Genomic DNA, 16,075 nt, shown 5'->3' with positions numbered 1-16,075 from the left:
TCAGTAGTTGTGGCGCACAGGCTTAGTCGTTCCGCAGCATGTGGGATCTTCCTGGACTAGGGATCTAACCCATGTCCCCTGTATTGGCAGGCGGATTCTATCTATCTATCTATCTATCTATCTATTTATGGCTGCGTTGGGTCTTTGTTGTCACGCATGGGCTTTCTCCAGTTGCGGTGGGGTGGGCTACTCTTCGTTGCAGTGCATGGGCTTCTCATTGCAGTGGCTTCTCTTGTTGCAGAGCATGGGCTCTAGGCACGTGGTCTTCAGTAGTTGGGGCTCGTGGGCTCTAGAACACAGGCTCAGCAGTTGTGGCACACGGGCTTAGTCGCTCTGCAGCATGTGGGATCTTCCAGGACCAGGGTTTGAACCTGTGTCCCCTACATTGGCAGGTGGGCTCTTAACCACTGTGCCACCAGGGAAGTCCTGGCAGGTGGATTCTTAACCACTGTGCCACCAGGGAAGTCCCATTCAACTTCTTAAATCTGTAGACTCATCAATTTTGGAAAATTCATCAGTTTTTGGAAAATTCTCAACCATTCTCTCTATGAATATTACTTCTGCTCCATTCTCCCTCCTCTCCTTCTGGGATTCCCATTACATGTGTGCTAGATCTTTTGAGCGTGTCCAACATGGTTTATATTCTTTTTTTTTAAAACATTTATATAAATTTTTATTTAAACAGTAAGTCAGAAATCTTATTTACATTAATTTCTTTGTTCTCCCAAAAGCACACTCCCACCCCTTATAGGATATAAATGTTCATCGAAACTGGTTTGCGTATTGTTTTAAGGAGAGAAGAGGGAAAAGAATGAGCCTCCAGCTAAACTGTCCCGGCATCTACAAAGAAGCAGGACCGGGATCAGAAGCCAGTTTGCCAGGGTCTTGCAGTGCCCTCACTCAGCAGACTGAAGAACAAGGCAGGGTTTGGGCCACCTCTCCCCTTCTCCACCTCTGAGGTGGGATTTATTTTTGTTTTCTCTTCCCAGTCGCGGACCACCTGGAGCCCTGGGGCGTCACAAAGCCCACGAGGCTGCCAGGGTTTGGGGTTCCTCTGCTACTGGTGTCACCGGCCAGTGAGGGAGGCCTGCAGGCACCGCAGGCCCTGGTTAAAGGTCACAGTCCCCGGCCACCAGCAGGTATCACAGTGCATCTTCTTCACTGCAGCCTCTGCCGATAATGAAGCGGAACTCCTGGAGGTTCGAGACACGGTGGAAGTGAACGAAAGCGCCAGCCACCATGAAGAGGTGGAAGAGCTGATGGGAGTGAAACCAGATGTCATCCTTGCCGGGAAAGAAGTGCTCGGGGATGCGGGCAGCGTACAGGGCTGCTCCTGTGATATACAGGCTGGCCATCAGCATCAACCAGCCGATCTGCCTTAGGGTGGCGGCCTTCAGGAAGCCCTCCGAGATGATATAATGCAAGGTGGGAATGATGCCACTCAGGCCAAGGTCCAAGAACACTCCTGCTCCCACCCCCCGATACTGCGGGGTAGCAAACATGTCCCACTGGGAGACGATAATGGCTGTGATGTCCAGCACACAGATGACAATCAAGTAGATGAAGCATGGTGTGGGTTACAGAAGAAAGAATAATAAAACCAAGGGACAAAGCTTCCCATAATCAGAAGAGCAATACCAGAGTAATCCAGTTTAGAGAAGAGACAGGAGACCCCTTCTGAGTGGCAGTAGACTGTGTGGAACAGCCATGAAAAAGAAAGGCAGAGAATGGCCCCCAAGAAGAATAATCCAAAGACCACCTTCTCTTGCAGGGGGGCCACCAAGGAGATGTCTGGACGAAACATATAAAAGATCCCCAGGCACAGGAAGAATACACAACCTAAGAGATGTGGCCAGATGTTGCCTGTCTCAGTGTGTATTCTGAAAATGCTCTTAAAACAGGCCTGGAAAGAAGGCATAGGGGGCCAGTGTCCATGCAAGAGGAAGTCGTTATCCTTGAGCCAGTCGGTAGCACATCATGAGGCATTACTTGCCACCGACCTCCCCAGACCTTACACACAAACTCTTCCAGTCTCTCCATGGCGTGGTGGGCTTGTAAGAGGAGGGACGTGCCCATAAGCCCCTCTTCCTCCTGAGATGTTCCATCATTGCAGTGACCTTCCTCCAAGCTTTTTTTATGATAGGAAGAAAGGACAGATGCCTCTACAAGAGGCTCCAAATCTCCTTGGTGGATGCCATTGTCACCTCTCCTTGTACCATCAAGTTGATGCCCTTTTCTGAGCCTTATATCTGGCTCTGGAGTCCTGCTGTACTCACCGGTTTTCTGCTGTCTTGTTCATGGGATACCTGCACCTTTCTTACAAAGAGGTCTTTCTGTTCCTTCTTCTTGGGAGGATAGACTCTTAGGATAGTGAGTGGACCCAGAGCTCGCCGCCGCCTTGCCACGTATCTCAGGCTCCTCAGAACCACGGCTGCCAGGACCCCAAACGAGCAGAGGGGCTGCCCGCCGCCACCGCCGTGACCCAGCGTCACAGCTTATATTCTTATCAGTTTTCATCCCCTGATTCTTGGGTCTCTCCATTTCAATTTGGGTATTTTCTATTGATCTGTCTTCTAGTTCACGCGTCTTGGCTATTGATATATCCAAACTGCTGTTAAACCTATCCACTGGGTTCTAAATTTCAGACTTTGTATTATTTTAGTTCTAGAATGTCCTTGTGATTCTTTTAAAAAAAATATAAATCTCTGGGAATATCCTCCTTCCTTTCAACTATTTTGTTCATTTTTTCCTACATGTCCTTGAATATATTACTCATAGTTATTTTATTAATTTTATTTTTTTTCATAGTTATTTTTAAATCCTCAAACGTCTGGATTATCTTTGAATCTGTTTCTATTATCTGATTTTTGCCCTCTTGATTCTAGGCATGCAGGAATTTTTTCACTGTATGGTAGAAAATGGGTATAAAAGAACTGTTAGGGCTTCACATGATGTTACCATCTACAGATAGAGTTTTCTCTCTCCTCTGCTAGGCAAGTAGGCTAGATCGGTAATCCCTAACTCAGTGACTAAGGGTCAGGGCTCGGTTTCAGTTCTGGTAATGCTCAGTTTGCCACCGGTTTGCCCCTGTTTTTAGGGCAGGCCCTCTAAAGCTTTCAGCTGAGAACCTGGCAGGTCTTTATCTGCTCTTCCGTGAAAGAGAGCAGGAGATTCACTTCTGTCTATCACAGGTTTTCAGCTTCTGTAGCCTTCCAAAACCATGCATCTTCAAAATCTGGCAAACCTTGAAGGAGAAACTAGCCATGTATTTGGGCCACTCAAGTCTCCAATTTTGTCACTCAAGTTCCAAAATCTCTGCTGGTTTCTCTGTTCCCTAGGTGTCATCTTTCCCAGGAGCCAAACCTGGCTTTTCAGCACCTAGCTACTTCTAGAATCAGTGAGTGCCCCAGGTGAAAAGGGTATGCAGACGCCCAGTGTCCATTCCCTATCCCTCTGGGGCTTTCATGTCTTTACTGTTCTCTTCTCAGACCCCTTGGCAGGTCTTTGCTTTCTAAGCACTGTAAATCTGAGGAAAATTTTACTCTGCCTTTCAGAAATATCCAGTTTAACTCATTATGCTGGCACTGACTTGGAATTCAGCAAATGTCCTGTGGGGAAAACTAGCCATGGGTTTGAAGCCCCTCAAATCTCCACCTTTGTCACTCTAGCCCTGTGCACTGCTAAATGTTTCCTTAGTGTCTCTTTGTCCCAGCGGCATCCCTATACATGGGCCAAGCCCCAGTCTTCAGGCCGCACCCAGGATTGACAAATGCTCCCAAGAGAGAAAAGACCTTCTGATTGTCATCCCTGAGTGGTCCTCACCTCTCTGGAAGTTTAGTCCCTCTAGTCCTCATTGTTTCTACAGTTCTCTGTTGTCTTTAAACTGTGTTTATCCAGCTTTTTCTAGTTGCCATCAGAAGAAACACTGGCCTGCTGCATCTATATACCTTACTCAAAAGCAGAAGTGCTGAATTATGGAGATGCAATTTACTCTGTGTCTCAAGTGACATTTTTCTATAATGTTTATGGGAAGCATGCAACCTCTCATAAGGTTGCTGTTTACAACAAGAAGCAAAATTGAACTTCAACATGCCAATACAGTTGATTAGTATGACTTCAAATGGGTAGCTAAGATTAGCTGCAGATATTCCTCAAGTGCTCAGATCCCACAGTGCTCACTCTAAGCAGTGATTCCAGACCTCTCACTAACTGCCCATCTCTTTCCTCCCCTCCTGTATCATGCGTGTGTTGGCAGGGAGTGGAGGGTACAGAGGTGTATTAGAACTCCCAGCCTATAATTTAGTCCATCAAACCCACCCTACTTCATTTTCTCCAGTCTCACAAGAGCAGGGCCCATTCACCTGCCCAGAACTAAGCCTCAGTCCCCTGGGTCCCACCTCCTCACTTCCACCCCCAAGATGTCCCTCCTACCCATACAAATGCACTAGGTGCTCACCACCACAGACCCAGTGTAGACGAAAGGTCTGCTCACTCCTGGAACACAAACTCCCAGTCTTGCAGGACGTCTTCATCAAAACTTTGCAGTGGGAGTGCCTCTGTCCTCTTCATTCCCTACTGACATGTCTGCTCTACTGGGGGATTGCTTTGATCCCAGTTCAGCACGGCTACCTTTCATTCTGTCACTGGCATCAAGGTGCCCAGGCATTTACCAAACACAACCTATAAGATCCCACAAACTGGAGGTCAGCCAGGAGGGCGAAAAAGGAAAGCCTCCTCCCTTCACCGTGCTGCTCTTACAATCCGTCAGGCTGCTTCTCTGCGGACTTTGCAATGCCCTGGCTGTCTCCTAATGATTCACCAAAGGCTCTGGGACTTCTGGAACTTGCAAGATCCAGAAGGGAGGAAGTAAGGGGAGGAGAGAGAAGAAGGGAAGGAAAGCCATCATTTACTTCTACAATATCCTTTACACTGCCATGACTCACCAGAGGTAGCTGGTCTGAACAATCTCAAGGTCATAACAGTAAACTCATCTCTACAATTAGTGAGGCAACTGGCTGGCCATTCTCCCAGGAAATCCAGTGAACTGACCTCAAAAGCAGCAAGATGGACAGCTGGGGCAATCAAGCCATTAAAAAGTGGTCAATCCCAGGACCCTCTTCTTTCATTTCCCACTAACATGGAAACTCCATCCTGTGCTACCCCTGGCTCAGCCCACCAACACCATGTCCTCCTGAGAAGTTGGGCAGATCGAAGCTTCTAAGGACACATTCCTTCTGTGCATGTTCCTCTTGGGTTCCCAAATCATTGCTGGCTAACTGCACTTGCACCTGAAATCCACCTTATTGCCTGTTTCTCTTTGAGGCTCTGACTCATTTCTGACTTTCACCCTCCTCAAGCATGCATGAAGAAGTGAAAGGAAGTGGACACATATGACCTTTTGTCTATTCTGGGTCTGCTACAGTTGAGTGCCCAGTGCAGCTGTGTGAATGTGAGGGATATTCTGGGGGTGGGGGTGAGGAGATGGGACCTGAGGGAGGCTTAGTTCTGGGCAGGTGAATGGACCCCTCTCTTGTGAGACTGGAGAGAATGAGGTAGGTTGAGTTTGACGGACATAAGCTACAAGCTCAATGTCACTAGGAATGTGGAAACTGCATTACCATTACTACTATATACTCACCAAATTCAAAATATGTCTGATGATACCAAGGGTGGGGGTGAGGATGTGGGGCAATGGGTGCTCTCATAGATTGGCAAAATCACTTTGAAAACTAACGTGGCTTTCTCTGATAAAGTTTAAAATGCACATTCCCTACCACCCAGCAATTCCACTCCTAAGTATATATCTGAGAGAAACCTTTGCATAGGTACACCAGGAGAAACGCACAAGGATGTTCACGGTAGCAGTGTTTGCAAACATAAATGTCCACCATCAGCAGAATGGATAAATTATGGTATATTCATACAACGAAATACTACCTAGCAGTGAAAATTAATCAAAGCTATAGGTATCAGCATGGATGATAACAAAAACTTAAGTAAAAAAAAAAAGTCACAAAAGAAGACATACAGTATAGGTCTCCGGTATGATTCTATTTATGTAAAAATCAAAAACAGGCATAACTAAATAATATATTTAGGGCAAGGGTCAACAATTATAGCCCTCAGGCCAAATCCAGCCTGTTTTTGTAAATAAAGTTTTATTGGTACGCAGCTTCACCCATTCATGTACATATTGGCCTCTGGCCATTTCCTTGCTATTGATACAAAAGAAAAGTTGAAGAGCTGGGAAACAGATTGTACAGCTCATAAGAAAATTACTATCAGGCCCTTTAGAGAAAAAGTTTGCCAACCTCTGGCTTAGGGATATATACACAGGTGGCAAAACTATAAAGAAAGGCAAGGGAATGTTTAATACGAATTTCAAGAAAGTAGTAACCTCTTGCAGGGTGGACGGCAGGTGCCTATATTAGGGAGAGGTCCAGAAAGAGACTTCTGAAGGACTAGTAAAAGACAGACTTCCTCAATTGGGTGTTGGGTACATGAGTATTTGCTTTGTTACCAGACATTAAATGGCACAGATAAACAGTTAAAAATAAAGCACATGCAAAGCTATAACAAAGCTGTCAGGGAGACGAATTCCCCCGTGTGAGCAGAAGCTTGTGAAAAGGGAAGGCGGTGCCCTGTGCATGGGGACACCGAAAAACTGTGTTGGGGGCAGAGGAAGTGGCTGGACCTGTGGGTTCTGGCCTCAGGTAAGCGGGGGGAGGCTTAGCAGACTCTGGGGTCACAGGAGTGGAGGATGTCACCCAGCAAGAGGGGACAGAGTTTCAAGGGAAGAGGCCTGGGTAGAAAATGACTTTAGAAGCACCAAGGCAGGGCCTGAGGAGTGAAGGCATGCAGAAGGCAGCCAGGACAGTCAGGAGGCAACAAGGAAGAATAAGGCCTTGGGTGTGGAGAGAAAGGGCACGCGTGGGTGTTCGATGAAGCAGACGGACTCAGCAGGACCAGGACTGGTGCCTCCCTGGGGACTTGGGAAGGCCAGTGGGGGGTGGGGGTGGGCGGGGCAGGGGAGCACCCTTAGAAAGTGAAGCCCAGAAGGATGAAGGGGCTGCTTTAAAGCACAACCTTTAATATGGGCTCCCGACCCCTATGCCCACCCCCTTCCTCTTTTTTGTGAATTCTCTCTGAAACGTTCATGGAGAAAAAAAAAAAAAAGTGACTCCCCAGTAAAAGACTCAGTTCCTGCAGATCACTGGAACCCACTTCTCAGACAATGCACAGAGCACATGCAACCAAGAGGTACCTGGAAGAAGCAAAAAGCTAAGCTCCTCCAGTCCCTAGTGCAGCTCCGGCTTCAGAGGAAGCTGGAGGCAGGCCTCCTGGTTCCTATTCAGGGCAAGTCCCCAAATCCACGGAGACAGAAGTCAGAACACAGAAGAGGCTGGGGATGAGTTACAGCAATTAAAAGACTTGTTGCCTGCTTCCAGAAAAGGTATTAATCGATGCTTTTATTCTTTTTTTTTTTAAACCATAGTCAGGGAAAAAGAGAAACCAACATTCATTGAAAATCCTACTGTGTGCTGAGAACCTTCCATATGTCTGCTCCCTTAACAGAAGGTGCTCTGTATTTATCCAAAAGGGGAAACTAAGGACTTCGCTGGAGGTCCAGTGGTTAGGACATCGCCTTCCAATGCAGGGTTTTATCCCTGGTTGGGGAGCTAAGATCCCACATGCCTCATGGCCAAGAAACCAAAACATAAAAGAGAAGCGATATTGTAACAAATTCAATAAAGACTTTAAAAATGGTCCACATCAATGAAGTGAGAGAGTGGCATGACATTTACACACCACCAAACAAATGTAAAATAGATAGCTAGTGGGAAGCAGCCACATAACACCGGGGGACCAGCTCAGTGCTTTGTGACCACCCAGAGGGGTGGGATAGGGAGGGTGGGAGGGAGAGGCAAGAGGGAGGATATATGTGGATATATGTATATGTATAGCTGATTCACTTTGTTATACAGCAGAGACTAACACAACATTGTAAAGCAATTATACTCCAATAAAGATGTTTAAAAAAAGGTCCACATCAAAAAACAAAAACAAAAAACAGAAACAAAACAATGACCAAAAAAAGAGGAAACTATACTGATGGGTGGAGGAGGGGACCCTGACTGTGTTCTTGAAAGCAATTCACATTCCCAGACAAAACACCAAACAAGTCAGAGTTTCAGAGGCTTATATCCTCCAAACTTTGTGATTAGGCAGAACACAGCGGGTGCTGCTAAATGTTTGTAGAATGGATGACGTCTAAGGTCTCTTCCAATATAGGCTTCTGTGATCCTATAAATAACTGAGAACCCAGGGCGGGGAGCCATCCAGAGCACCCGGGAGAAACACCTGCTCCAGGCAGGTCTTGTCCACAGGTGCAGGCAATTCCTCATAAGGATGGCAATGGTTAACTCAGTCTGTAAAGAGTGCCAACAGCACAATGAAATCAACTGCTGCGACGGCTCAATTAACAAATCCTCTGGAAATGGAGTCCCTTTACAACGGAGTTGGCTGTTCCGCACAAAAACTCACCATCAGTCACACGGCTGTTGGTTGCGGCTGTCGGTGATGTGATGGCTCACATCAGCGCTCTGGGAAGCTGGGAGACAGGATGTGCCCTCATGTGGCTCCCATCTGTCCATGCACAGGGCTGACCCTGGGTGACATTCTGAGGTTTTGGTCCTGGTTCCCTCTTGGCGGTGATCCTACTCTTGCCCACTGTCCTGCTGTGGACATGGCACACCTCCTGCAGGCCTGGAGAGGATGTGGCCAGGCCTGACCTCGTCACCGACCCATGTCTATGGCATGGCCCACTCTAGCTTGATGCTGAGACTCCAAAGATGAGCCAGGCCTGTTCCTCAAAGAGCACAGTCTCCTGGTAGCCCCCCACGCCCAGACATGGATCCACAGAACCCCCAGGCAATGCTGGAGCTATGCACCACGGTACTCCCACCCACGTATGTCTTCAGCAGCAGCTGCGACTGACACATGAAATACCTTCCTTGGAAGAAGGAAGAAAAGGTCTGCGCACAGATTTTTCCTACGATGAACAGCACCAAAGGCTCTCAGGGGAAGGAGAGGGCTTCCCCACATCGTTCCCCAAGTAGAGCACGACCAATGCTCGAACAGGGCAGAGGAGCTTGCTATGCCTGGTGCGGAACGACAGCTGCTAAAGCAGCTGGCTGCACCTCCTCACTTCACGGGGGGCCCATGCTCTGTGGGCTGCCCGTGGTTGACTCAGCGGCTGAGTCCACCGTGGTCTTTGCTCACAACCACCTCCAAGTCCCTTCCACACCAGCAACCTGTTCCTGAAGCACATCGACTCCTTCATTTGGGAGGGCAGAGCAGGCTTCCCCTTCCAGGCTGCAGCAGCCTCCCGCCTTGGGAGGGACAGCTGGCCCAGAAGCACCAAGCAGAAAACGTGACATGGCCAGGCCAGGAGAGAGTGGCAGGACCGGGGGCCCTAGAACTGCCCAAGGTCAGAGCCCATGGGCCAAGACACCACCCCAAAGGCTAAAAGCATCTGACCATCTGTCATCTTAGTTCTGATAACATTTGGAATCAAAGGCCTAAAACAGAGTGGGGTTGTCCCAACGTGGTGGAACACAAGGATGAGGAGCCAGGGGCAGGGGTGGGATGCAGAGGGGCAGCGGACAAGAGCCCTGGAACAGAGCGGCACTGGCATCAGGTCAGCATACTGCGCCCTACTCCAGCCCCTAGGGAGGAAGGAGACCCATCTGGATTATTGGGGCAGGGCAGGAGCTGGGGCTGGGGGGATCAGGAACTCAGCCATGGGTGGGGAGGAGGAAGGTACAGAAGACCGGGCAGTGTCAAGAGCTGCTACCACTCTGGGGAAATCACCAGCCGGAGTTCCTCCTCCATGTCTCACCTGACCTGTGGAGCAGCTGGAGGAACGGGATCTGACCTAGACCTGGCCTGCTGGTTTTGCACATTGTTGCTGAGCAGCTCCAGGCAAGGTCCAGCTGAGCTGAGGAGGCCTGGGGACCACTGTCTGGTATTCTGTGCTCCAGTTCTCAGAGCAGGACAGTTGCCACCCACCCGCGGCCCCAAGTGCCAGGCACAGGTACTAAACAACTAAGGATGGTCCCTACCCACTCCCCTGGGCCTTATGCTCTGTCACAGGACACTCCCTTTCGCAGAACAAGGCCCCATCACAGAGCCTGTGCCCCACTAGTAAGGCAGGAACTCTGGGTGGGCTCCAGGAATGCCAGGTGGTGTGGCGCTTAGGAGGCGTGGCCAGAGGGCCGTGGGCTCCATTGCTGGATTCCAGTGGCACCCCACAGCCTGGGTTCCCAATTCCCACTTTTTAAGTGACTCCATAACTTGATGGACCCCCCGCACTGAGCCGGAACTAGCTCTATTCTTCAGCCGGGGGATAGCCCACCCTCCTCCACCTACCTGATTTCTCAGAGCTGGCTCGTTTGGCTCGGACCCCACCACTGTCACAGCCTTCAGGAGCTGCAGACCGGTACAACGCAGTGGCTGACACATTGACAAATTACTCAAAGCCCAGCTAATAGGACTAAAGCGCTTTCTCTAAGAAAGTGCATTTTATCTGTATTTAAATACAGATAAAATGCACTTTATCTGTATTTAAGCCCACTCTGTCCTGGGATAACTCAACTGACAAAAGTGCAAACCCATCTCAAAGGATGGCAGATGAACTGACAGAATCTACAGATAAAAGAAAGCAAGTCAGCTTGATTCACCACTGCTAGCAGAACATCCTGGCAAGAGTTGAGAAGATTCCAGCTCAAAAGCACAGAGAAGGAAAGTGGTAATACAACCGCTGTATCACCATGTCTCCCAGAAGGAAAGAAATAACAAAGGCATCTTTCAGATAGTCAATCTTCAAACACAAGGTGCCTACCTACTATGCGCCAGGCACTTCTACACTTCCTGAGCACTCATCAGAACCCTGGTCAGTGGAGGCTTCCCGTGCCTCCTGCTCTGTGGTTGTGGGGTTGTGGAGGGAGAAGCCCACAGCCAGGCCCTATTCTACTACCCAGCCCTGACCCAACTCCCCAGGAACGCTGACCTAGAGGCAGATTGCAGGCGAGAGGAGGCCAGTCAGAAGGCTACTGCAATGGTCTGAGCAAGACTGAACCAGGACAAGAGTTATGGCCTTGAAACAAAGCATTAGGTATAAACGTGAGACACTTCAAAGGCAGGTTCATTTTACCAACTAAAAAGGGAATGACTGTGCTTTTCCATTTCCTTCCTTCCTTCCTTCCTCCTTCCCTCCCTCCCTCCGTTCCTTCTTTCCTTCCAGCAACAAGTGACTGGGAAGTGAAAATGGAGAGGTGGTTTAGAGGGCAAATAGGGGAATTCAGCTTCAGATACACTGAATTTCAGGTGACAGCAGGTTATCCATGTAAAAAGTCCATCAGGATGAACACAGATTAAACACAGAAAAGAAACTATAAAGCATCAAGTCTACTTTTTTTTTCTTTTGTAAACTTGGTGATACGTCTACTGATAATCCTTCTTTATTCTGCTCCCATCATAATGTGGCAAAAATATTGAGGAAGCCAGCAGAATAATGAAAACAACAGGAAAAGAATTATCTCAAGAAATACTCCAAAACCATTTAATAAAATTCAACTCCCAATTCAACACCAAAACCAGACTAGTGACAATACCCAATGCTGTCGGGGGTGCAATAAACTGGCATTCTCATACATGCTGGAAGACAGAACTCTTCGGAAAGCCATTTGGTAATAACCATCAAGAGCCATACATCATTAATATCTTGACCTATAACATTTCTTCCATGAATCTATCCTAAGGAAATATCCAAAAAGAAATAGGCATGATGACCAAACGAGGTTATCTGTTTCATGAAGATGCTCATTATCTATAATAGTAAAAAACTGGAAGCCACTTCAGTATCTAACCATAAGGGGAGAGATTAAGGACATTATAGGCCCTTGGTGGAATTATTAAAGTAGCATTAAAATGCTAGTTATGAAGACAGCGTGCTAACAGGGAAATTTTTTTTTAATTGGCCATAACTTTAAGTGAAAAAAGAAAAAAAGGGGGATCTGTGCTTATAAAGACATGATAACAATAACATCTCTGTTAAGGTGGCAGGTTTTGGGGTGCACCATTTTCCCTCCACTTTTCAAATGTATCGTATTGCTTTTGATGAAAATAAGTGACTTCAAGTGAGCCGGCGAGATGGTACCTTGGCTCCATCCACACTGATGATCCGATAGCTGTTCCTTGTGACATCGTAGAAGTAGGAGACTGTGACGGCCTGCTTGCTCGCAGGCACCCAGTTCTTCTTGGTGCTGGGGTCGATCTGGAAAACGTGGGCTCGGGTGGTGAAGATGGGCTGTTCTCTGCAAGAGGAAAGATGGGCGAATGAGTTGATGGAACTTCATGTATCATTTATGATTTCTAAGCCACCTAAGATTTTAATCATTTATGGAGAAAGATACATACGTATGAGAACAATTAAAATAAGAAAGGGAAGAGAGGAGAAGAAAAGACACCAGCGGAGTAGTTACTGAAACCCAACACCCTGAGGCTGCCGGGCAATTGGCCTAATGAGAAATGTGCTTAAAAGGCAACTCCCAATCCAAGAACATGGTACATCTCTCCATCTATTTGTATCATCTTTAATTTCTTTAATTTCTTTCATCAGTGTCTTATAATTTTCTGCATACAGGTCTTTTGTCTCCTTAGGTAGGTTTATTCCTAGATATTTTATTCTTTTTGTTGCAATGGTAAATGGGAGTGTTTTCTTAATTTCACTTTCAGATTTTTCATCACTAGTGTATAGGAATGCCAGAGATTTCTGTGCATTAATTTTGTATCCTGCTACTTTACCAAATCCATTGATTAGCTCTAGTAGTTTTCTGATAGCATCTTTAGGATTCTCTATGTATAGTATCATGTCATCTGCAAACAGTGACAGCTTTTACTTCTTCTTTTCCGATTTGGATTCCTTTTACCATAATTCAAAAAGAGTCATGTACCAAAATGTTCATTGCAGCTCTATTTACAATAGCCAGGACATGGAAGCAACCTAAGTGTCTACTGACGGATGAATGGATAAAGAAGATGTGGCACATACATACAATGGAATATTACTCAGCCATAAAAAGAAACGAAAGTGAGTTATTTGTAGTCAGGTGGATGTACCTAGAGTCTGTCATATAGAGTGAAGTAAGTCAGAAAGAGAAAGACAAATACCGTATGCTAACACATATATATGGAATCTAAGAAAAAAAAAAAAAAGGTCATGAAGAACCTAGGGGTAAGACGGGAATAAAGACACAGACCTACTAGAGAATGGACTTGAGGATATGGGGAGGGGGAAGGGTAAGCTGTGACAAAGTGAGAGAGTGGCATGGAGATATACACACTACCAAATGTAAAATAGATAGCTAGTGGGAAGCAGCTGCATAGCACAGGGAGATCAGCTTGGTGGTTTGTGACCACCTAGAGGGGTGGGATAGGGAGGGTGGGAGGGAGGGAGACGCAAGAGGGAAGAGATATGGGAACATATGTATATGTATAACTGATTCACTTTGTTATAAAGCAGAAACTAACACACCATTGTAAAGCAATTATACTCCAATAAAGATGTTAAAAAAAAAAAAATGGCAACTCCCGGTGCGGTGTTTTTGCATCTCCGTCCAGTGTCCTATTCTTTTTCTGACATCCTGTTGGCATTTTTAGGATTTTGCAACAAATTCACTGGGGAGCGGGGAGGATTACGCAACAGTTTTAGGATTTTGCAAACCATTTGTGACTTCATATTATATTTCTACTAAATACTTCTCAGATTTGCAGCATTTTATGAATGATGCATTCATTTATAACTGACCAAGCCTTAAAGTTTTATGTTTCCAACTTATAAATCTTTGGGTTTTATGTAATGTTCATCAAATCTATCTCTTTTGTTATTCTTGCCTCTGTATTATTGTTGCTTTTTCACTCACATGCCTGTAAATTCTTCATGTGATTATTAACCGAATTAGCACAGTACCTATGTTTCTTTCTGTTGAGTGAGGAATTAATTAGATCTTGACAATAAGCATTAATAAGGTAGATGGAGGGCTTCCCTGGTGGCGCAGTGGTTGAGCATCTGCCTGCCGATGCAGGGGACACGGGTTCGTGCCCCGGTCTGAGAAGATCCCACATGCCGCAGAGCGACTGGGACCGTGAGCCATGGACGCTGAGCCTGCGCGTCTGGAGCCTGTGCTCCGCAATGGGAGAGGCCACAACACTGAGAGGCCCGCGTACCGCAAAAAAATAAATAAATAAAAATAAAAATAAGGTAGATGGATAAAAATTGTAATGGATTTCACTGTATTTCATATTTTAAGGTATCTACTTCACAGAGTAACACAAAATAAATCATAGACTCATTACAAAATGTAATTTTTTTAAATATAATTATTTTTGAAGAAAGGGTCTTCAGGCAAACTGGCTCGAAAATCCTTTTAAGTGGTCCAAAATAAGACAAAATGGCGGTGGGGGGGAAGCCAGCAGGATGTAAAAATAATCCCATCATTCATAAAATACTATAGATTTAATAAGCAGTTATTAGAGGTATAAAATTAAATCAAAATCAGAAAAAATAAATTTTTTTAATCCTCACAATGTCAAAGAGATGACATAAAAGGATACCCAAGCGGAAACAAAAAATAAAATCAAAAGGAAAAGTGAATTTTAAGTGTTCCGGTCTCTCGATGGAGTGGTTTTAGGTAAAGCTGTCTTTGAACCCATCCTGGCTATAGAAGGTTCATTATTGGAAAGGAAGCTCTTTCCTAAGAGAGAACCTTTTTCCTAGAAAAGCAAATTACTATGTATTTGAGCCTCATGCAAGGAATACTGAGTAACACCATGAATACTGGCATTAACCATCAATTGTGGATGTAGATAAATGCAGAAACTTTTTCATGACTATTTCTCTGAATCAACAAAAGCCAAGGGCACGCTCTTCCTGCTACCTCACTGCAGCTGTTTCTAGAATCCAGCCTTCCAGAACGGACACAGCCCAGCATTCCTAGCCCCCTGAAGCTTCCCTTCTAGGTCCCAGGAGCTGGGCAAGAGCCTCTGGGGTGTGGATCACTAGGCCGTTTGTCTTCCCTCAACAGTGACCAAGTTCACCCACCCACCCACTCAATCCTAAATCAACACCCTTCCAGCCGCAGGGTGACAGCTGTAGAAACAAAAGGAATATTCTCACTGTAATTTCCTGCGTCTGTTGTCGAGAGGGGCCAGCCTGTGGGGGAACGTGTGTGCCTGTGAATATCAGCCCTCCTAATCAATCCACGTGGGGAAGCCTGACATCTGCATCCCCCAGCTGTGCTACTGCAGCCCCGGCACCACGTCTTGCTAATCATCCAAGTACAACACCATAAAAGAAAATACTTGCTCACGTGGAATTCTTCTGCATATTTAAGAGGAAGGAGCAATTGAAAGGGCAGGAATACAGAAGAGGTTTTTAAAAGAACCGTATTATGTAATGTGTACAAATATTGAATCATTACGTAGTGCACTTGAAACTAAAATAATGTTAATATGTCAATTATACCTCAATTTAAAAAAAAGAATTGAATTATGCTAAACTCTCTGCCTCTCCTTTACAGAGCACTACGAGCTGGGCAGGGACCCAGGGTCACACAGGAGCCCTCCCAGGGGAAGGGGCCAGACTTTCGGTTCTTCCCTTGTGTCCTCCACACCGGGGAAGAGGGACTGGGTCTAGGTTTTAGGACCTTTAGACCAGTGTTTCCTAAACCTCTGATAGGAATTAGCTGGGGCATTTAGTAAAAATACAAATTCCTGGGCCCCAATCTATCCCCGCAGGAACCTGGCTGTCCAGGGATGGGGCCTGGGTAGCTCTATTTTTAACAAGAGCTACAGGTGATTTTTATCCTCTAGGAAGCTGGGGAGATATTCACATTAGACATTATCAGATAATCTAGAAATAATGGAAGAAGTCACCCCTACAGCTGTCATCTCTCCTCCAGAATGACAGAAACGACCCCAAGACATCTTTCCACAGCGTGAAGGGGACAACAGA

At 46.3% G+C, this 16,075-nt stretch overlaps 1 protein-coding gene and 1 pseudogene across 2 annotated transcripts in view; both read right to left on the bottom strand.

Annotated features, from left to right (window-relative positions):
• Positions 1-16,075, bottom strand: part of HOMER2 (homer scaffold protein 2) — a 69,028-nt gene that overhangs the window by 36,780 nt on the left and 16,173 nt on the right. The window contains exon 2 of the mRNA XM_082617267.1: positions 12,221-12,377. Within this exon, the coding sequence (XP_082473393.1) occupies positions 12,221-12,377 (157 nt within the window). The remainder of the gene's footprint in view (positions 1-12,220; positions 12,378-16,075) is intronic.
• Positions 641-2,299, bottom strand: LOC309801809 (adiponectin receptor protein 2-like; annotated as a pseudogene). The gene has a single exon. The product of its transcript is annotated as an adiponectin receptor protein 2-like (transcript).

This window comes from Mesoplodon mirus (genome assembly GCF_964341445.2).
Source record: "Mesoplodon mirus genome assembly, chromosome: 4".
NCBI classification, from domain to species: Eukaryota; Metazoa; Chordata; class Mammalia; order Artiodactyla; family Ziphiidae; genus Mesoplodon; species Mesoplodon mirus.
This window is presented reverse-complemented; position numbering and strand designations above follow the sequence as displayed.